Source organism: Theropithecus gelada, chromosome 1, assembly GCF_003255815.1.
Source record: "Theropithecus gelada isolate Dixy chromosome 1, Tgel_1.0, whole genome shotgun sequence".
Classification (NCBI taxonomy): Eukaryota; Metazoa; Chordata; class Mammalia; order Primates; family Cercopithecidae; genus Theropithecus; species Theropithecus gelada.
Window position 1 is genome coordinate 113,962,129 of NC_037668.1, and position 20,739 is coordinate 113,982,867.

At 37.9% G+C, this 20,739-nt stretch overlaps 1 protein-coding gene across 1 annotated transcript in view; it reads right to left on the reverse strand.

Annotated features, from left to right (window-relative positions):
* COL24A1 (collagen type XXIV alpha 1 chain) overlaps nucleotides 1-20,739 on the reverse strand; it is a 392,112-nt gene that overhangs the window by 306,712 nt on the left and 64,661 nt on the right. The window contains exon 8 of the mRNA XM_025390892.1: nucleotides 6,507-6,551. Within this exon, the coding sequence (XP_025246677.1) occupies nucleotides 6,507-6,551 (45 nt within the window). The remainder of the gene's footprint in view (nucleotides 1-6,506; nucleotides 6,552-20,739) is intronic.

The following is a 20,739-nucleotide window of genomic DNA, read 5'->3' on the forward strand; positions in this document are numbered from 1 at the left end:
CAGAAGACTAAGAGGGGCAGTAAACCACAAAACCAACCTCTACTTCTTTCCTAAAGTAAATTTAACCTTACAGTAAGTCTGATTAAGTAAATGAATATTAAGTGGCAAATACCTTTATCATGACATGGGTCTGATCTAGTAAATTTGAATGGTGCTATGGACTGAAGATTTGTGTGCCTCAAAATTCATGTTAAAATCCTAACCCTGCTGATAATGCCTAACAGTATTAGGAGGTGGCTCTTTGGAAGGTAAATAGGTTGGAGCCCTCATGAATGGGATAAATGACCTTATAAAGAGGCCATGTGAGAACAGAATAAAAAGTCAGCAGCCTGTAATCCAAAAGATAGCCCTCACCAGAACCTAACCAGGCTGGCATGCTGATCTCAGACTTTCAGCCTCCAGAATTGTGAGAAATTTCTGTTGTTTGTAAGCCACCCAGTCTATGGTCTTTTGTTATAGCAGCCCAAACTGACTTAGACAAATGGTAAACTCATTTGGAATTTGCAACTTTGTATTCTTGATTTAAAACAAAGTTTGCTCAGGAAAGGCTGATAGATGGAAACCCAAAGGCATAAGAAAGAAAAACTGCTACAGAACTGGGTGAAAAAGTGAGACAAAATATTATAGCTTCTATTTTATATAAAAAAAAAACCTCTTTTTTCATTGACACATCATTCATTCATTCATTTACTCATTAGTTTATTCAGAGTTTAGGTCTATCAAATAATTCTTGACCCAAGGAAATGTCAGAAGAAGGTGTGTTGAGCTGATGACAACAATGCTGTCTAGATTTCTTATTATCACCTAAAATTCCTTTCCTGTTTGTTTATAAATGATATAATGAAAGACAACTGCACTTTGTCCTTTTGCTCTGAAGTAGATAGAAGAGTGTTACCTCCACTTTAAGTACTAAAACTTCTAAAAATTTGGAAAATCTAGAGAAAGAACAGACCAAGGAAATGAAAAATAGAGGATAATAGTTGAGTTTCTTCTCTCTACTTTTCTCAGAATTCATCTCTCACTTTTTCCCCTCTCATTTCTATCTCTCATTTTCCCTTCCCTTCCCTTGACCAAAATTAATATTTACTGAGCACTTTTTATTTGCTAAGCACTTTACATATATGAGATAGTCTTTTCTTCATTCTACATTTAAAGAAACTAAGATACACAGAAGTTATGACAATGGACAACTAAAGAGAATGTGAATAAACAATGGCCTTGTGAGGATTACAGAAGAATTCTTGTCTATATGTAGAGAGATTATATCCTATGAATTTCAGAAGCCATATTTATATATTAAATATTCCCCATTCATATTAGATATCATATATTTATATAATATTTTATTCCTATAACATTTATTGAGCATTTATCATATGCCAGGCACTATTTCAAGTATTTTAGACGTATTATCTTATTCAATCTACTCAAAAACCCTATAAGATAGATATCATTATTCCCATATGAGAGATGAGAAAAAATGAGACATAAGGTGTTTATGTCACCAATGGAAGGTTACTTAGCTAATAAGTAGGAAGTCAGGAATTAAATCAGCAAGTCTAATTCCAGAGACTACCATTCAAAGGCCCGTTTCCCTAGTGTGGGTTTGAAGTGCCAAAAACATCCAATAGCACTCCAAGGAAAGTCCTCTAATTATGAGATTTGCTGTAGTATATTTACAAACACCTTCCTTTATGCCTCATCCAAATCCAAAACACCCAGGCCCACATTCTAGACATTCACAAAACCTTATATTGATGTATGCCAACAGAAAGGAGTAAGACAAATGTAAAATGCTGTTTTTATTCTGTAGGTCACTATCTATCTGGCTAATGAAAACCACCATCCCTTTTCCATTCCTTTCCTAGTCAAATTAAGTTAACTAACCTCAATAAAAAGGCAATCTGTTATAGAACACAAGTGAAATACTATTTCAAATGGATTGTCACAGAGGGTGTTAAAGCAACATGTGGAGATCTAGCTAACACAGTTTAGCTATGCAGAGAAAGACACAAAATAATTCCACTCAGTGTCTAAGTTCTGCTATACTAGAACAGCAGTAAACAAAGTAAACAAGTAAGACTTCAGCATAATCTTTATATGGCATAAACATATTCTGAGCCAACCATACCCTAGAATCACTGAGACAACCAAAGAAACTCAAAAGAAACTCAAAACAAACAGCATGACTTAATTCACTCTGCATTTAAAGATAGAGTTTTAAAAAAAGTTGGCTCACTCAAATCTGCAGACTGGATGGAGTAATAGAGATACAGTTGTATCAACAGCCCCTTGAGAAATCAGGAACAGAAAGTTAGGAAGCCTGCCCTAATCTTACTTAAAACACGTTCTGAGTCAGTTAGAATTCATTCAGAATTCCGGCACTGCTCCAGCACTGCTACTATGGTTTCTGCTTTTTCATTAGTAAAATAGAATAACAGTACTCATTTTGTGGATAAAATAGAACTATGTGTAGAAATATATTTAAAAGTGGAAGTAACTGCAATAACTGTATTTTTTGCTGGGCATTAGGTTAATTAACATATGTAAAACTGAATATATGACTAGAAGTTGTAGTTAATAGTAATATAGTTTGGCAAATAATAAGGGTTGTAAGTAAATGACAGCTCTTATTACTAGAGCTCACATAAATGATATAATTTCCTTTCCAAATGTTTGCTGACCAATTTGAAGATATTTACAAATTTTCAAGACAAATGTCTTCCAGCAAGTCAGCTATGCTCCTCTTAATGTCCATAGTATTTTATTTTTATTATTATTATTATACTTTATGTTCTAGAGTACATGTGCACAAGGTGCAGGTTTGTTACTTATGTATATATGTGCCATGTTGAAGTGCTGCACCCATTAACTCGTCATTTACATTAGGTATATCTCCTAACGCTATCCCTCCCCCTTCCCCCCCACCCCACAACAGGCCCCGGTGTGTGATGTTCCCCTCCCTGTGTCCAAGTGATCTCATTGTTCAATTCCCACCTATAAGTGAGAACATGCGGTGTTTGGTTTTCTGTTCTTGTGATAGTTTGCTGAGAACGATGGTTTCCAGCTGCATCCATGTCCCTACAAAGGACATGAACTCATGCTTTTTTGTGGCTGCATCGTATTCCATGCTGTATATGTGCCACATTTACTTAATCCAGTCTGTCATTGATGGACATTTGGGTTGGTTCCAAGTCTTTGTTATTGTGAATAGTGCCATAATAAACATGCACGTGCATGTGTCTTTATAGCAGCATGATTTATAATCCTTTGGGTATATACCCAGTAATGGGATGGCCGGGTCAAAAGGTATTTCTACTTGTAGATCCTTGAAGAATCGTCACACTGTCTTCCACAATGGCTGAACTAGTTTACATTCCCACCAAAAGTGTAAAAGTCTTCCTATTTCTCTACATTCTCTCCAGCACCTGTTGTTTCCTGACTTTTTAATGATTGCCATTCCAACTGGTGTGAGATAGTATCTCATTGTAGTTTTGACTTGCATTTCTCTGATGGCTAGTGATGATGAGCAGTTTTTCACGTGTCTGTTGGCTGTATAAATGTCTCCTTTTGAGAAGTGTCTGTTCATTTCCTTTGCCCACTTTTTGAAGGGTTTTTTTTTTTCTTGTAAATTTGTTTGAGTTCTTTGTAGGTTCTGGATATTAGCCCTTTGTCAGATGAGTAGATTGCAAAAATTTTCTCCCATTCTGTAGGATGCTTGTTCACTCTGAAGGTACTTTATTTTGGTGTGCAAAAGCTCTTTAGTTTAATTAGATCCCATTTGTCTATTTTGGCTTTTGTTGCCATTGCTTTTGGTGTTTTAGACATGAAGTCCTTGTCCATGCCTATGTCCTGAATGGTATTGCCTAGGTTTTCTTCTAGGGTTTTTATGGTTTTAGGTCTAACATTTAAGTCTCTAATCCATCTTGAATTAATTTTTGTATAAGGAGTAAGGAAGGGATCTAGTTTCAGCTTTCTACTTATGGCTAGCCAGTTTTCCCAGCACCATTTATTAAATAGGGAATCCTTTCCCCGTTTCTTGTTTTTGTCAGGTTTGTCAAAGATCAGATGGTTGTAGATGTGTGGTATTATTTCTGAGGGCTCTGTTCTGTTCCATTGGTCTATATCTCTGTTTTGGTACCAGTACCATGCTGTTTTGGTTACTGTAGCCTTGTAGTATAGTTTGAAGTCAGGTAGTGTGATGCCTCCAGCTTTGTTCTTTTGACTTAGGATTGTCTTGGCAATGCGGGCTCTTTTTTGGTTCCATATGAACTTTAAAGTAGTTTTTTCCAATTCTGTGAAGAAAGTCATTGGTAGCTTAATGGGGATGGCATTGAATCTATAAATTACCTTGGGCAGTATGGCCATTTTCACAATATTGATTCTTCCTATCCATGGGCATGGAATATTCTTCCATTTGTTTGTTTCCTCTTTTATTTCATTGAGCAGTGGTTTGTAGTTCTCCTTGAAGAGGTCCTTCACATCCCTTGTAAGTTGGATTCCTAGGTATTTTATTCTCTTTGAAGCAATTGTGAATGGGAGTTCATTCATGATTTCATTCATGATTTGGCTCTCTGTCTGTTATTGATGTATAAGAATGCTTGTGATTTTTGCACATTGATTTTGTATCCTGAGACTTTGCTGAAGTTGCTTATCAGCTTAAGGAGATTTTGGGCTGAGATGATGGGGTTTTCTAAATATACAATCATGTCATCTGCAAACAGGGACAATTTGACTTCTTCTTTTCCTAATTGAATACCCTTTATTTCTTTCTCTTGCCTGATTGCCCTGGCCAGAACTTCCAACACTATGTTGAATAGCAGTGGTGAGACAGGGCACCCCTGTCTTTTGCCAGTTTTTATGGGGAATGTTTCCTGTTTTTGCCCATTCAGTATGATATTGGCTGTGGGTTTGTCATAAATAGCTCATTATTTTGAGATATGTTCCATCAATACCGAATTTATTGAGTTTTTAGCATGAAGGGCTGTTGAATTTTGTCAAAGGCCTTTTCTGCATCTATTGAGATAATCATGTGGTTTTTATCTTTGATTCTGTTTATATGCTGGATTACGTTTATTGATTTGCATATGTTGAACCAGCCTTGCATCCCAGGGATGAAGCCCACTTCGCAATTAAAATGCAAAATTATTTCAGCTGTTTCTCAAAGTTAACACAAATTTTGCCCCTTTTTTTTTTCTGGAAACAAATAGAACAGAAAGCAAGAACTGACTAGAATATACATTTTCCAACCTTTAAAATTGGTTTTAGACTGTTCTAAAAAGTATATGACCCTTAGAGATAATATATACACCACCACAACTAGTTTATGGAGCAGTTTTGTGAGTGAACTTGTCAGTAATGACACATGGCCAATTTTCCACTTGTGAAGTATCAGGTTTCCTCTGTTGGAATCCACGTTTCTGCCAAAGCAGTATCCTACAAATTTTTTTCTCCCCTGGGACTAATCCCACTCACCCTTCTCATCTTTTTCTCTCGTAAATGCTCAAATGCTTTTCAGTACATGTTGATTTGCAGGAAACTGATATTACATGTGTTACAGATACATATATCACTTTGCTTGCCATGTCTAGTAATTAGTAATCTTGAAAAGTTGTGCTTCAGGGACTGAACAGAGTATACTGTCTAACTTAACATGAATGAAAGGGAAAATTGGCTTTGTTTCTTCATTTATAGATTTCCTTCAGGTACCATCCATCACATTTCTTCCTGGATCTCCCTTTAGGGCTTCCTGAGTCTCTGTGCTGATTCTTCAATAACAGTATCCATCATCATAGTCAGTTTCTAATATCTTACCCTTTTCACTGTTATAGTCACACTATATTTTCAATATAGTAACACTATAAGAGATATGACTTTATTTTTTTCTATGATATAATGATATGTTATTTTCTGATGAGAGAGAAGCAGTTACATGATCAAAAACTAAATAGTTCCAAAACTATTTTGACTTTTAAATATTGTGTATGTGTACTATGGACAATGCTATATGTACCATTCTAATTTGGACTGTTATTGAAATTTATTTGCATTTCCTCAGGAAAAGGTCAGGGAACAATCAGCTATGGATTGGGCTTTAGTGAACTGGTAAGCTCCTGAAATTATACAAAAAAGTCAAGTCTGTGTGTGTGTGTGTGTGTGTGTGTGTGTGTGTGTGTGTGTGTATGGATATGGATATTTTCTGGGAAAGGATTCAAAATATTTATGAGATTCTCAAAGAGGTCTGTGAACTGCAGAAGTTTAAGAGCTACTAGTCTGAAACATATGGGGCAAAAGCAAAAAATGAATAACAGTGAAATAATATCTGTTATAGTTTTTTAAATAAAAAGGTCTACAGCTAATCAATTATAAGGTTGTCCTGCACTAAACGGAGTAAAAAATCACTGCAAAGAAAAATTGAAAAAGTGGGGGCAAATAATCTCTCAATGGTGTTCTCTAATATGTGTCTTTTTCACACATGATATAAGTCTTATAAAGGAAGTACCTACTTGTTCACCTCGAAGTCCTGGGAGTCCAGGATGTCCTTTGAGACCCTGCAAAAGAATAAGCAAAGACACTCTATGAAAAGTAAACTCATATGCGCCAAATAACGAAACATAGGTTGCAAGTTGTCTTATATCCCAACTTTTGGTTTCCTCTTCAATACAAATTTAATTGTTACTAATTTATTTCTTATTAAACTTAATCTTTTTTATTTAATAAGAATTACTTTTTTATTAAATAACAAATTAATTCTTTTAATAATGTAATCTTGCATGCTTTTTTTTCTTTTTTTTTTTTCTTTTTCTTTTTCTGAGACAGAGTCTCGCTCTGTCACCCAGGCTGGAGGGCAGTGGCGCGATCTTGGCTCACTGCAAGCTCCGCCTCCCGGATTCACGCCATTGTCCTGCCTCAGCCTCCTGAGTAGCTGGGACTACTACGGGCACCTGTCACCACACCCGGCTAATTTTTGTGTTTTTTAGTAGAGACAGGGTTTCACCGTGTTAGCCAGGATGGTCTCGATCTCCTGACCTCGTGATCCGCCCACCTCGGCCTCCCAAAATGCTGGGATTACAGGCATGAGCCACCGTGCCCGGCCTTCTTGCATGTTATTTGAATGACTTGTTACTATCAACTAAAATGGTAGCATAGTACTGAATAGAGACTAAAGCACAGTATCTTTTATAAAAGGTTCATATCTAGCAATGGATATGTTAAGTTTGCTGAAGCTTTTAAAAAGTTAGTTTTAGTTGAATAATGCTAAGACAAATGGTCTCAGACATAATCTGTTTGTAATTATTGAAAAACTGGATCATATCCAGGCAGTTCCTCTAACCCAAATCATTGTCATAACACCCCAAGAATGACCTAACTCAAAGAATCATGAGGCTACTCACAGGTTCATCAAAAGGGGTTCTATAAAGTTGTCTAGGGAATTAGTAATAAAGAATATTTTCCAAATAATAGAAGCAAAAGAAAATCTTACTCTCTATAAGTTAACACCCAAAGCTATAAAATAGACAATATCTTTCTTCAAGAAAGATATAGGGACAAAATAAAGGAAACTAAAAGAAAGGACAGGAAGAATGAAATAAAGAAAGATTTTGGAGCTTATTTGTACAGTTCTACATAAAAATCAGTGATTTGATCTACTGTTTACCACAGGATTTTGGTGCATACAAAAGAAATTCCTTTTCTTAAGGACTTAAAATATAACTCAAAAGCCTGAAATAAATCATAGTTTAAGAATATCAAAAATTTCCAATTAATATACTGCAAACTAAAGACAAATTTCCTGGGTTTCAGAATATAGCCTAATGCAGTGAAAGAATTATTCAGTATTAATCACTGAGGGTTTATCAGAAGAGATGAGTTTGGATTAATGAATGAGAGAAGGGAATGACACTTTGGTTAAAAAACATCATTTAGAAGAGGTGCCTATTTGAAAACTAAAGGAATGATTTCAACAGCTTTTGTGATGTTAAACTTAAAACAGTTTAACTGTTTTTACATTTTTAAAGAGAGTTCAAGATTAGGCTAATTACATAATATAATACATATCGTGCTCAGTTGTCTAAATGTTTACACAAAATTCCACAAGTAAAATATCTACAAAGCTTAGTTTTTTCACTTTTTACAACAGGAGATAAGAAACATCCTCAGTGCTAGACAGTGGTGGTGGCTCCCTGGGATGAGGCAGCAGCTCTAGGAGAGTGTGAGCTGGAAGTTTCCTGGAGGATGACAAATAAAGAGCCAGGGTAGGAGGCTCATAGGTTACAAAGACTCTCTGCCATGAGCCTATTTCCTTTTCCTATTTTTTAAAAAAATATGTGTTTATTTATTTACTTATTTTAAATTCTGTGAACCCTTGAATCTAGCTGTCTAGCTACAAGCTTGATTTTCTTTGGCCAACACCTGTTTTTCAGATCAGAGTTAGTTTCCTCACTAGTCTATAACGAAACAAAATGCAATGGTGGCACAATTTTATTTTAGCTTATTTTCCCCAAATCACTCCATAATAGTGAACTATGTGTATATGTTAATCATGGTATCTTCTGTATGTACACTTCTCTTTAAAGGGGTTCTTCTTCATTCAGAGACCCTGACAAGGCGGCAGCACCGTGCAGTCATGATCTGTTTTTTATGAACTCACTCCTTCCCCACCTCAGCCACAGGACTTGACACTTACTCTAAGGGAGGACAATATAAGTCAGGCCAGTAGCTTACAAAATGACTTGGAATAAAGATTTATTTAAATAAATTCATTCATTCATTCATTCATTCATCCATGTCAATAAAGTTTTATTTAAATAAAAACAAGCTGGGCCAGGCAAATGGCGTTCCTGTAGTCCAGTTACTTAAGACGCTGAGGTGGGAGGGTTGCTTCAGCCCAGGAGCTCAAGTCCAGTGCGGGCAACATAGCACCCTCTTTAAAAAAAAAAAAAAAAAAAAAAAAAGGACAAGCTGGGCCAATAAAAATCTCTTTTTTAAAAAAATAAAGTTGATTAAAACAACAATAATAGAAAAATGCAAGTACTTAACAGTGGGGGTAGGAGGGAGCTAGACAGATTTACAAAGAAAGGCTAAGAGGAAGAGTAGGGTCGCTGAGATGCTACAAGAAAGCCAGAGTATACATAAAAATTAGAAATAGAAATTATGTTAAGACAGTTGTCAGAGGACAAGATAACACAAAAAAGCAGATGTAGAGAAAGTAGATAAGTACTGGTAGAAAAGTACAATAAAAGATTCACAAACTAATGCTGCTAAGATACAGCTGCTTTGAATCAGTGTGTATGTCAGACCAAGTCATATTACAGTACCTGGCTTTAGATTCCATGGGATCCCTGTTTCCTTATTGCTGCAGAGAGGATTGAAATAATCACTGTTTCTTGAAATATCCTAAATCCCCTTTCTAAGCAATCCGAAGAGCCTAAGTAAAGCAATTTTTGTTTGTTTTACTGATAATAACAATGAACAGATCAAGCCATCTTGATCTTGATCTTGATCCAATTTTACCATAAACTAGTCATATTGTTAACATCAATGTCTTAATTTGTAAAGTGACAGCATTCAATTACATTTTTGCTAAATTTTTTTTATTGCTTAACTACTTTGACTACTGTAATCTATAAGAAAGTCATTACTTTTTTCAATGTAGCTGTCACTGAGTAAAAAACAAAGCAGATATAAGAGTTACTTCAGGAAGGCCAGGCGCAGTGGCTCATGCCTGTAACCCCAGCACTCTGGGAGGCAGAGGCAGGCGGATCATTGGAGGTCAGTAGTTCGAGACTAGCCTGGCCATCATGGCGAAACCCGTCTCTATTAAAAACACAAAAAAATTAGCCAAGTGTGGTGGCGTGTGCCTGTAATCCCAGCTACTTGGGAGGCTGAGACAGGAGAATTGCTCGAACCCGGGAGGCAGAGGTTGCAGTGAGCTGAGATCGCTCCACTGCACTCCAGTCTGGGTGACATAGCAAGACTCCATCTAAAAAAAGAAAAAAAAAAAGGGGGTTATTTCAGATTTGGAGACATAGGGAGAATTCATGTAAGGTCAGTGTACATATCAGAGAAAAATCCAGATTCAGGCACCCATGGGGCACTTCCTTAAATGCTCTAAAACAAAGATGGGACTCTGGAGTGGGCAAAATGGAAGAGAGTGGGTTAGGTAGGAGGCTATTATGACAGTCTAGGTCAAAGATAATGATAAGTTAGCCTAGGTTGGTAGAGTTAAAGATGATACCTAAGCCCTTGAAAAAGCTTAAGCTTAATTTAAGCTCTTCATTTTACTCACTGTAGTGTCCCCATTGTCTGGTACATAGATGTTGCTTATTAATTAACTGGTGGAGAGACATGGATGGATGAATGAATGAATGAATGAATGAATGAAAAGACTTGGATTAATTTAAGAATCACGTGGGTAGAAAATAGATTCTAAGTATTTAATACGGTAACTCTATTATCTGAATGTTGAAATGAAAGGTAATAAATAGAATAAAGACTTCCTTTCTGTTATTTTAAAATATGTATTTGTAATATACTGAAGTTATCTCCACTACTATGTACTTTCATTTATTCCCATATGCCTTATTTGTTTTCTACTTAAACACTAGTCTCTAAAGTTTTTAAAAGCAAAGGGGATACATTCCTTGGAAAACTGCCTACATTCAAGCTTTGGCATAGCTCCACTCTAGGGATTTTATTTTTAAAAACTAGTTTATATTATGGTTTTTTGAAAATATTTTTTGAGTCATTATTTTCTATATTCATACAGGAAGAATAACAAAAATGTTTCCATAACTAGCATATGATTTTTCTCTGATTAGCATTCTGAAAACTGAATACATTCCTTAAGGAATGCCAATAGGAAAATTTACAAATTGTTTCAATACAGATTTAAAACACATTACAATAAATTACAGAAGTGTCTTAATTTTTGTTGTAATATAAAATCAGTTTACAAAGGAGTGCAGAGCAAGACGGCAAAATAGAAGCCTACGCTATTCGTCCCCTCCGCATCGCTGGAACATCAAATTTTAACAACCATCCACACAAAGAAAAACATAGTCACAAGAAGCAAAAATCAGATGAGCAATAGCAATCACTGTACCTGGTTTTAACTTAATATTGTGGAAAGAGACACTGAGGAGGACAAGCGATACAGTCTTGAATAGTGAATGCCACCCCTCCCCGATCTCCGTGCAGTGTGGAAATAGAATCTGTGCACTCTAGGAAGGGAAAGCTCAGTGACTGGGAGACTTTACATTGAACTCAGTACTTCCTTGTCACAGCAGGAGCATTTGGACCAGCCCTAACCAGAAGGGAATCGCACATCCTCAAGGAACAAGAGTTTCTTGGCAAGCCTTACTTACCACCATGGGCTGAAGTGCTCTGGAGTTCTAGGTAAACTTCAAAGGCTGTCTAGGACACAATGACTGCAATTCCTAGGCTATGCCTAGTGCTAGGCTGGGCTTACAGCCAGTGAACTAGGGAGGAATGTGAACTAGGGAGACAACAGCTGGCATGGCTAAGGGAGTATGAGCACCATCCCTTCCCCAAGCCCAGGCAGCGCAGCTCATAACAAGGAAGGTGACTCTTTCCTTCTGCATCAAGAGAGAAGAGTGAAGAGTAAAGAGGACTTTGTTTTGCATCTTGGATACCAACTCAGCCACAGTGCAATAGTGCACCAAGCAGAGACATGAGACCCCCATTTGAGGCCCTAGCTCCTGAATAACATTTCTAGACACACCCTGGGTCAAAAGGGAACCTGCTGCTTTGAAGGGAAGGATCCAGTACTGGCAGAATTCATCACCTGTTGACCAAAGAGCCCTTGGGCCCTGAAAAACCACCAATAATACCCAGTGAGTATGCTGTGGGCCTTGGGCTCTGAGACATGCTGGCCTTCAGGAGTGGCCCAGTACATTCCCAGCTGTGGTGGCTACAGTGAAAGACTCCTTCTGTTTGAGAAAAGCAAAGGGAAAAAGAGACAGGATTTTGTCTTGCACCCTATGTACCAGCTTAGCCACAGTAGGGTAAGGCAATTAGCAGGCTCTTGGGGTCCTTGAGTGCAGGACGAGGATCTTAGACAGATTTCTGGACCTGGCCTACTGTGCTGAAGGATGAGTCACAGGCCGGGCAGCATTTAACACAAGCTGATGGAAGAGAGCCCTTAGCCTTTAAGTAAACATTGGTGAAAGCCTAGCAGAAACCCCCATGGACTAGTGTTGGTGGCCACAGGGAAGGGCTCATTTGCCTATGGAAATTACTGGGAAGAGTGGGAAGGACTCTATTATGGTTTGAATGCCAGTTTAGCCACAGTAGAGCAAAAGAGGAGGTAAGTTGCTAATGTCTTTGACTTCAATCCCTGGCTCCCACACAGCATCCTTAGACACACCCTGGGCCTGGGGGAAACTCATCACTCCAAAGGGAAGGGCCTTGGGTGAGGCCCAGTAGCTCATGTCTGACCCAGCACAGTTCCAGTGGTGACAGCCACAGGGGTGCCTGTATCACCACACCCCCAGTTCCAGGTGGCCCAGCAAAGAAAGAGAAAGAGACTCCATTTGTTTGGAAGAAATTAAGGGAAAAGAATAAGAGTCTCTGCTTGGTAATCCAGAGAATTCTTTCAGATCTTATGTAAGACCACCAAGGTGGTACCTCTACAAAAACCACAATGTTATTGGGCTTGGGGCCCAAATCCCTTCAAATACTTGGAAAGCCTTCCCAAGGACAGGCACAAACAAGCCCAGACTGTGAAGACTACAACAAATATCTAACTCTTCAATGCCCAAACACCAATGAACATCTACAAGTAACAACACCACTACAAAAACATGATCTCACCAAATGAGCACGGGGCCAGTCCTTGAGAAACAGAGAAATATGACCTTTCAAATGGAGAATTCAAAATAGGTGTTTTGAGGAAACCCAAAGAAATTCAAGATAACACAAAGAAGGAATTCAGAATTCTGTCAGAAAAATTTCACAAACAGATGAAATAATTAAAAAGGCTTAAGCAGAAATTCTAGAGCTGAGAAATACAACTGATATGCTGAAGAATGTATCAGAGTCCTTTGATAGCAAAACTGATCAAGCGGAAGAAAGAATTAGTGAGCTTGAAGACAGGCTGTTTGACAATATAGAGTCAGAGGAGACAGAAGAAAAAAGAATAAAAAACAATGAAGCACACCTACAAGATGGAAAACAGCCTTAAAAGGGAAAATCTAAGAGTTATTGGCCTCAAAGAGGAAGCAGAGAAAGAGAAAGGGTTAGAAGGTTTATTGAAAGGGATAATATCAGAGAACTCCCCAAACCTACAGAAAGATATCAAGATTCAAGTACAAGAAGGTTATAGAACACCAAGCAGATTTAACCTAAAAAGACTACCTCAAGGTATTTAATAATCAAACCCTCAAACGTCAAAGATTAAAAAATGATCGTAAAAGTGGTGAAAGAAAAGAAACAAATAACATACCATGGAGCTCCAATACATCTGGCAGCAGACTTCTCAGTGGAAACCATACAGGCCAGGAGAGAGTGGCATGACATATTTAAAGTGCTGAAGGAAAAAACAACTTTTACCCTAGAATGGTATATCCAGCAAAAATATGCTTTAAGCATGAAGGAGAAATAGACTTTCCTAGACAAACAAAAGCTAATGGATTCCATCAACACCAGACCTGTCCTATAAGAAATGTCAAAGGGAGTCATTCAATCAGAAAAAAAAGAATGTTACTGAGCAAGAAGAAACCATCTGAATACAAAACTCACTGGTAATAGTACGTACACAGAAAAACACAGGCTAATATAACACTGTAACGGTGGTGTGTCAACTTCTCTTGAATTAAGTGGAAAGATTAAATTAAAAACCAATAAAAAATAATAACCACAACTTTACAAGACATAGTATAAAAACACAAAAAAAAACGACAAAAAGTTTAAAAATGGGAGGATGAAGTTGAGACAGAGTTTTTATCAGTTTTCTCTTTACATGTTTGTTGGTTTATGCAATCAGTGTTAAGTTGTCATCAGTTTAAAATAGTGGGTTATAAGATAGTATTTGCAAGCCTCATGGTAACCTCAAACCAAAAAAACATACAACAGATCCATAACAAATAAAAAGTAAGAAATCAAAGCATACTACTAGATAAAAATCACCTTCACTAAATGAAAACCTGGAATGGGAGGAAAGAAGGAAGAGAAGACCACAAAACAACCAGAAAACAAATAACAAAATGGCAGTAATAAGTCTCTACTTATCAGTAATAACACTGAATGTAAATGGACTAACTTCTCCAATCAAAAGACATAGAGTAGCTGAATGAATGAAAAAACAAATCTCAATGATCTTAGCCTGTAAGAAACACACTTCACCTACATACACATAGACTGAAAATAAATGGATAAAAAAAGATACTCCGTGCCAATGGAAACCAAAAAAGAGCAAGATACTTATATCAGACAAAACAGATTTCCAAACAAAAACTATGAGAAAAAGAAGGTCATTATATTGTAATAAAGGGGTCAATTCAGCGAGAGGATACAATGATTGTAAATATATATGCATTAAAGCATCCATATAAATAAAGTAAACATTACTGGAGCTAAAGAGAGAGATAGACCGTACCACAACAATTGCTGGAGACTTCAATACCGCCACTGTCAGCACTGGACAGACTGCCCTGACAGAAAATCAACAAAGAAACATCAGACATAATCTGCACTACAGAACAAGTGGACCTAATAGATATCTGCAGAACATTTCACCCAATGGCTGCAGAATAGACATTCTTCTCCTCAGCACACGGATCATTCTCAAGGAGAGGTCATATGTCAGGTCACACAACAAGTCTTAAGACATTCAAAGAAACTGAAATAATATTAACCATCTTCTCTGACCACAATGGAATAAAATAACAAAGGAATTTTGGAAACGACACAAACACATGAAAATTAAACAGTATGCTCTTAAATTGACCAGTGAGTCAATGAAGAAATTAAAAACGAATTTGGAAAATTCCTTGAAATAAATGATAATGAAAACACAACATATCAAAATATATGGGATACAGTGAAAGCAGTACTAAGAGAAAAATTTATAGCTATAAGTGCCTACGTCAAAAAAGAAGAAAAATTTCAAATAAGTAACGTAATGATGTGTCTTAATAAACTAGGAAAGCAACAGCAAACTGAACCTCAAATTAGTAGAAGAAAAGGAATAATAAAGATCAGAGTGGACATAAATTTGAAATTCATTTCAATACAATATAAAAGATCAATGAAACAAAAACTTGGTTTTCTGAAAAGATAAACAAAATTGACAAATCTGACTATGAGCAACTATGTGCCAATAAATTGGAAAATCTAGAAAAAATAAATTCCTAGACACATACAACCTACCAAGATTGAACCACAAACCAAGATTGACAACTTGAACAGACCAATAACAAGTAATGAAATTGAAGCCTTAATAAAAAGTCTCCCAGAAAAGAAAAGCTCAGGACCCCAAGGCTTCACTGCTGAATGCTGCCAAACATTTGAAGGAAAAATAATATCAGTCCTACTCAAACTGTTCCAAAAAACAGAGGACCAGGGAATACATTCAAACTCATTCTACAAGGCCAGTATTACCCAGATCTCAAAACCAGACAAAGACACATCAAAAAAAGAAAACGGTAGATGACCTAGGCAAGATGGCCGAATAACAGCTCTGGTCTGCAACTCCCAGTGAGATCAATGCAGAAGGCGGGTGATTTCTGCATTTCCAGCTGAGGTACCCAGCTCATCTCATTGGGACTGGTTAGACAGTGGGTGCAGCCCACGGAGGGCAAGCAGAAGCAGGGTGAGGTGTTGCCTCACCTGGGAAGTGCAAGCGGTCAGGGAACTCCCTTCCCTAGCCAAGGGAAGTCATGAGGGACTGTGCCTTGTGGGACATAGCTATCCAGCCAAGATACTACAGTTTTCCCACAGTCTTCGAAACCCACAGACCAGGAGATTCCCTCAGGTGCCTACACCACCAAGGCCCTGGGTTTCAAGCACAAAACTGGGCAGCCATTTGGGGAGACAAGCTAGCTGCAGGAATTTTCTTCATACCCCATGGTGCCTGAACACCAGTGAGACAGAACTGTTCACTCCCCTGGAAAGGAGGCTGAAGCCAGGGAGCCAAGTGGTCTAGTTCAGTGGATTCCACCCCCACAGAGCCCATCAAGCTAAGATCCACTGACTTGAAATTCTTGCTGCCAGCACAGTAGTCTGATATCGACCTGGGATGCTCGAGCTTGGTGGGGAGAGGGGCATCCACCATTACTGAGGCTTGAGTAGGTGGTTTTCCCCTCACAGTATAAACAAAGCCACTGGGAAGTTCAAAATGGGTCAAAGTTGCTGTAGCCAGACTGCCTCTCTAGATTCCTCCTCTCTAGGCAGGGCATCTCTGAAAGAAAGGCAGCAGCCCCAGCCAGGGGCTTACAGATAAAACTCTCACCTCCCTGGGTCAGAGCACCCGGGGGAAGGGGTGGCTGTGGGAGTAGCTTCAGCAGACTTAAACATTCCTGCCTGCCGGCTTGGAAGAGAGCAGTGGATCTCCCAGCACGGCACTTGAGCTCTGCTAAGGAACAGACTGCCTCCTCAAGTGGGTCCCTGACCCCTGTGCCTCCTGATTGGGAGACACCTCCCAGCAGGGGTCGACAGACACCTCATACAGGAGGGCTCTGGCTAGAACTAGTAGGTGCTCCTATGGGACAAAGCTTCCAGAGGAAGGAGCAGGCAGCAATCTTTGCTGTTCTGCAGCCTTCGCCGGTGATACCCAGGCAAACAGGGTCTGGAGTGGACCTCCAGCAAACTCCAGCAGACCTGCAGCAGATGGGCCTGACTGTTAGAAGGAAAACTAACAAACAGAAAGAAATAGCATCAACATCAACAAAATGGACGTCCACACAAAAACTCCATCTGAAGGTCACCAACATAAAAGACCAAAGGTAGATAAATCTATGAAGATGAGGAAAAAACCAGTGCAAAATCCTGAAAATTCCAAAAAGCAGAATGCCTCTTCTCCAAAGGATCACAACTCCTCACCAGCAAGGGAACAAAACTGGATGGAGTATGAGTTTGACAAATTGACAGAAGTAGGCTTCAGAGGGTGGGTAATAACAAACTCCTCTGAGCTAAAGGATCATGTGCTAACCCAATGCAAGGAAGCTAAGAACCTTGAAAAAAGGTCAGAGGAATGCTAACTGGAATAACCAGTTTACAGAAGAACATAAATGACTTGATGGAGCTGAAAAACACAGCACAAGAACTTGGTGAAGCATACACAATATCAAGAACCAAATCGATCAAATGGAAGAAAGGATATCAGAGATTGAAGATCAATTTAATGAAATAAACCATGAACACAAGATTAGAGGAAACAAAATGAAAAGGAAAGAACAAAGCCTCCAAGAAATATGCGACTACGTGAAAAGACCAAACCTATGTTTGATTGGTGTACCTGAAAGTGACAGAGGATGCAACCAAGTTCGGAAACACTCTTCAGGATATTATGAAGAACTTCCCCAACCTAGCAAGGCAGGCTAACATTCAAATTCAGGAAATACAGAGAACACCACAATGATACTCCTCGAGAAGAGCAACCCCAAGACACATAATCATCAGATTCACCAAGGCTGAAATAAAGAAAAAAATGTTAAGGGCAGCCAGAGAGAAAGGTCGGGTCACTCACAAAGGGAACCCCATCAGACTAATAACAGATCTCTCTGTGGAAACCCTACAAGCCAGGAGAAAGTGGGGGCTAATATTCAACATTCTTAAAGAAAAGAGTTTTCAACCCAGAATTTCATATCCAGCCAAACTAAGTTTCATAAGCAAAGGAGAAATAAAATATTTTACAGACAAGAAAATGGCGAGAGATTTTGTCACCACCAGGCCTGCCTTACAAGGAGGAAGCACTAAATAGGAAAGGAAAAATCAGTACCAGCCACTGCAAAAACACACCAAATTGTAAAGACCATCGACCCCATAAAGAAACTATATCAATTAATGGGCCAAATAACCAGCTAGCATCGTAAGAACAGGATCAATTTCACACATAACAATATTAACCTTAAATATAAATTGGCTAAATGCTCCAATTAAAAGACACAGAAGAGCAAATTGGATAAACAGTCAAGACCCATCAGTGTGCTGTATTCAGGAGACCAATTTAATGTGCAAAGACACACTTAGGCTCAAAATAAAGGGATAGAGGAATATTTACCTAGCAAACGGAAAGCATAAAAAGGAGGGGTTGCAATCCTAGTCTCTGATAAAACAGACTTTAAACCAACAAAGATCAAAAAAGACAAAGAAGGGCATTACATAATGGTAAAGGGATCAGTGCAACAAAAGAGTTAACTCTTCTAAATATATATGCACCCAATACAGGAGCACCTGGATTCATAAAGCAAGTTCTTAGAGACCTACAAAGAGACTTAGACTCCCACACAATAATAGTGGGAGACTTTAACACCCCAATGTCAATATTAGAGAGATTAACGAGACAGAAAATTAACAAGGATATTCAGGACTTGAACTCAGCTCTGGACCAAGTGGACCTAATAGACATCTACAGAACCCTCCACCCCAAATCAACAGAATACACATTCTTCTCAGCATCACATTGCACTTATTCTAAAATTGACCACATAATTGGAAGTAAAACACTCCTCAGCAAATGCAAAAGAACAGAAATATTAACAAACAGTCTCTCAGACCACAGTGAAATCAAATTAAAACTCAGGATTAAGAAACTCACTCAAAACCACACAACTACATGGAAAATGAACAACCTGCTCCTAAATAACTACTGGGTAAATAACGAAATTAAGGCAGAAATAAATAAGTTCTTTGAAACCAATGAGAACAAAGACACAATGTACTAGAATCTCTGGGACACAGCTAAAGCAGTATTTAGAGGGAAATTTATACCACTAAATGCTATAGGGAAATATCTAAAATCAACACCCTAACATCACAATTAAAAGAACTAGAGAAGCAAGAACAAATTCAAAAGCTAGCAGAAGACAAGAAATAACTAAATCAGAGTAGAACTGAAAGAGATAGAGACACAAAAAACCCTTCAAAATATCCGTGAATCCAGGAGCTGATGCTTTGGAAAGATTAACTAAATAGACAGACCGCTAGCCAGACTAATAAAGAAGAAAAGAGAGAAGAATCAAATAGACACAATAAAGGGGATATCACCACTGATCCCACAGAAATACAAACTACCATCTGAGAATACTATAAACACCTCTACACAAATAAGCTAGAAAATCTAGAAGAAATAGATAAATTCCTGGACACATACACCCTCCCAAGACTAAACCAGGAAAATGTCAAATCCCTGAATAGACCCATACTGAGTTCTGAAATTGAGGCAGTAATTAATAGCCTGCCAACTAAAAAAAAAGCCCAGGACCAAATGGATTCACAGCTGAATTCTAACAGAGGTAAACAGAGGAGCTGGTACTATTCCTTCTGAAACTATTCCAAACAATAGAAAAAGAGGGACTCCTCACTAACTCATTTTATGAGAACAGCATCATCCTTATATCAAAATCTGACAGAGACACAAGAATAAAAGAAAATTTCAGGCCAATATCCCTGATGAATATCGATGCAAAAATACTCAATAAAATACTGGCAAACTGAATCCAGCAGGACATCAAAAAGCTTATCCACTACGATCAAGTCAGCTTCATCCCTGGAATGCAAGACTGGTTCAACATACACAAATCAATCAACATAATCCATCACATAAACAGAACCAATGAAAGAAACCACACAATTATCTCAATAGATGCAGAAAAGGCCTTCAACAAAATTCAACAGCCCTTCATGCTAAAAACTCTCAGTAAACTAGGTATTGATGGAACATGTCTCAAAATAATAAGAGCTATTTATGACAAACCTACAGCCAATATCATACTGAATGGGTAAAAGCTGGAAGCATTCCCTTTGAAAACCAGCACAAGACAAGGATGCCCTCTCTTACCACTCCTATCCAACATAGTATTGGAAGTCCTGGCCAGGGAAATCAGCAAGAGAAAGAAATAAAGTGTATTCAGATAGGAAGAGAGGAAGTCAAATTGTCCCTGTTTGCAGATGACATGATTGTATATTTAGAAAACCCCATCGTCTCAGCCCAAAATCTCCTTAAGCTCATAAGCAACTTCAGCAAAGTCTCAGGATACAAAATCAATGTGCAAAAATCACAAATATTCCTACACATCAATAACAGACAAACAGAGAGCCAAATTATGAGTCAACTTCCATTCACGATTGCTACAAAGAGAATAAAATACCTAGGAATTCAACTTACAAGGGATGTTAAGGACTTCTTCAAGGAGAACTACAAACCACTGCTCAAGCAAATAAGAGAAGACACAAATAAATGGAAGAATATTCCATGCTCATGGATAGGAATAATCAATATCATGAAAATGGCCATACTGCCCAAAGTAATTTATAGATTCAATGCTATCCCCATCAAGCTACCATTGACCTTCTTTAGAGAACTAGAAAAAACTACTTTAAATTTCATATGGAACCAAAAAAGAGCCAGTATGTCCTAGGCAATCCTAAGCAAAAAGAACAAAGCTGGAGGCATCACACTACCTGACTTCAAACTATACTACAAGGCTACAGTAACCAAAACAGCATAGTACTGGTATCAAAACAAAGAGATAGACAATGGAACATAATAGAGTCCTC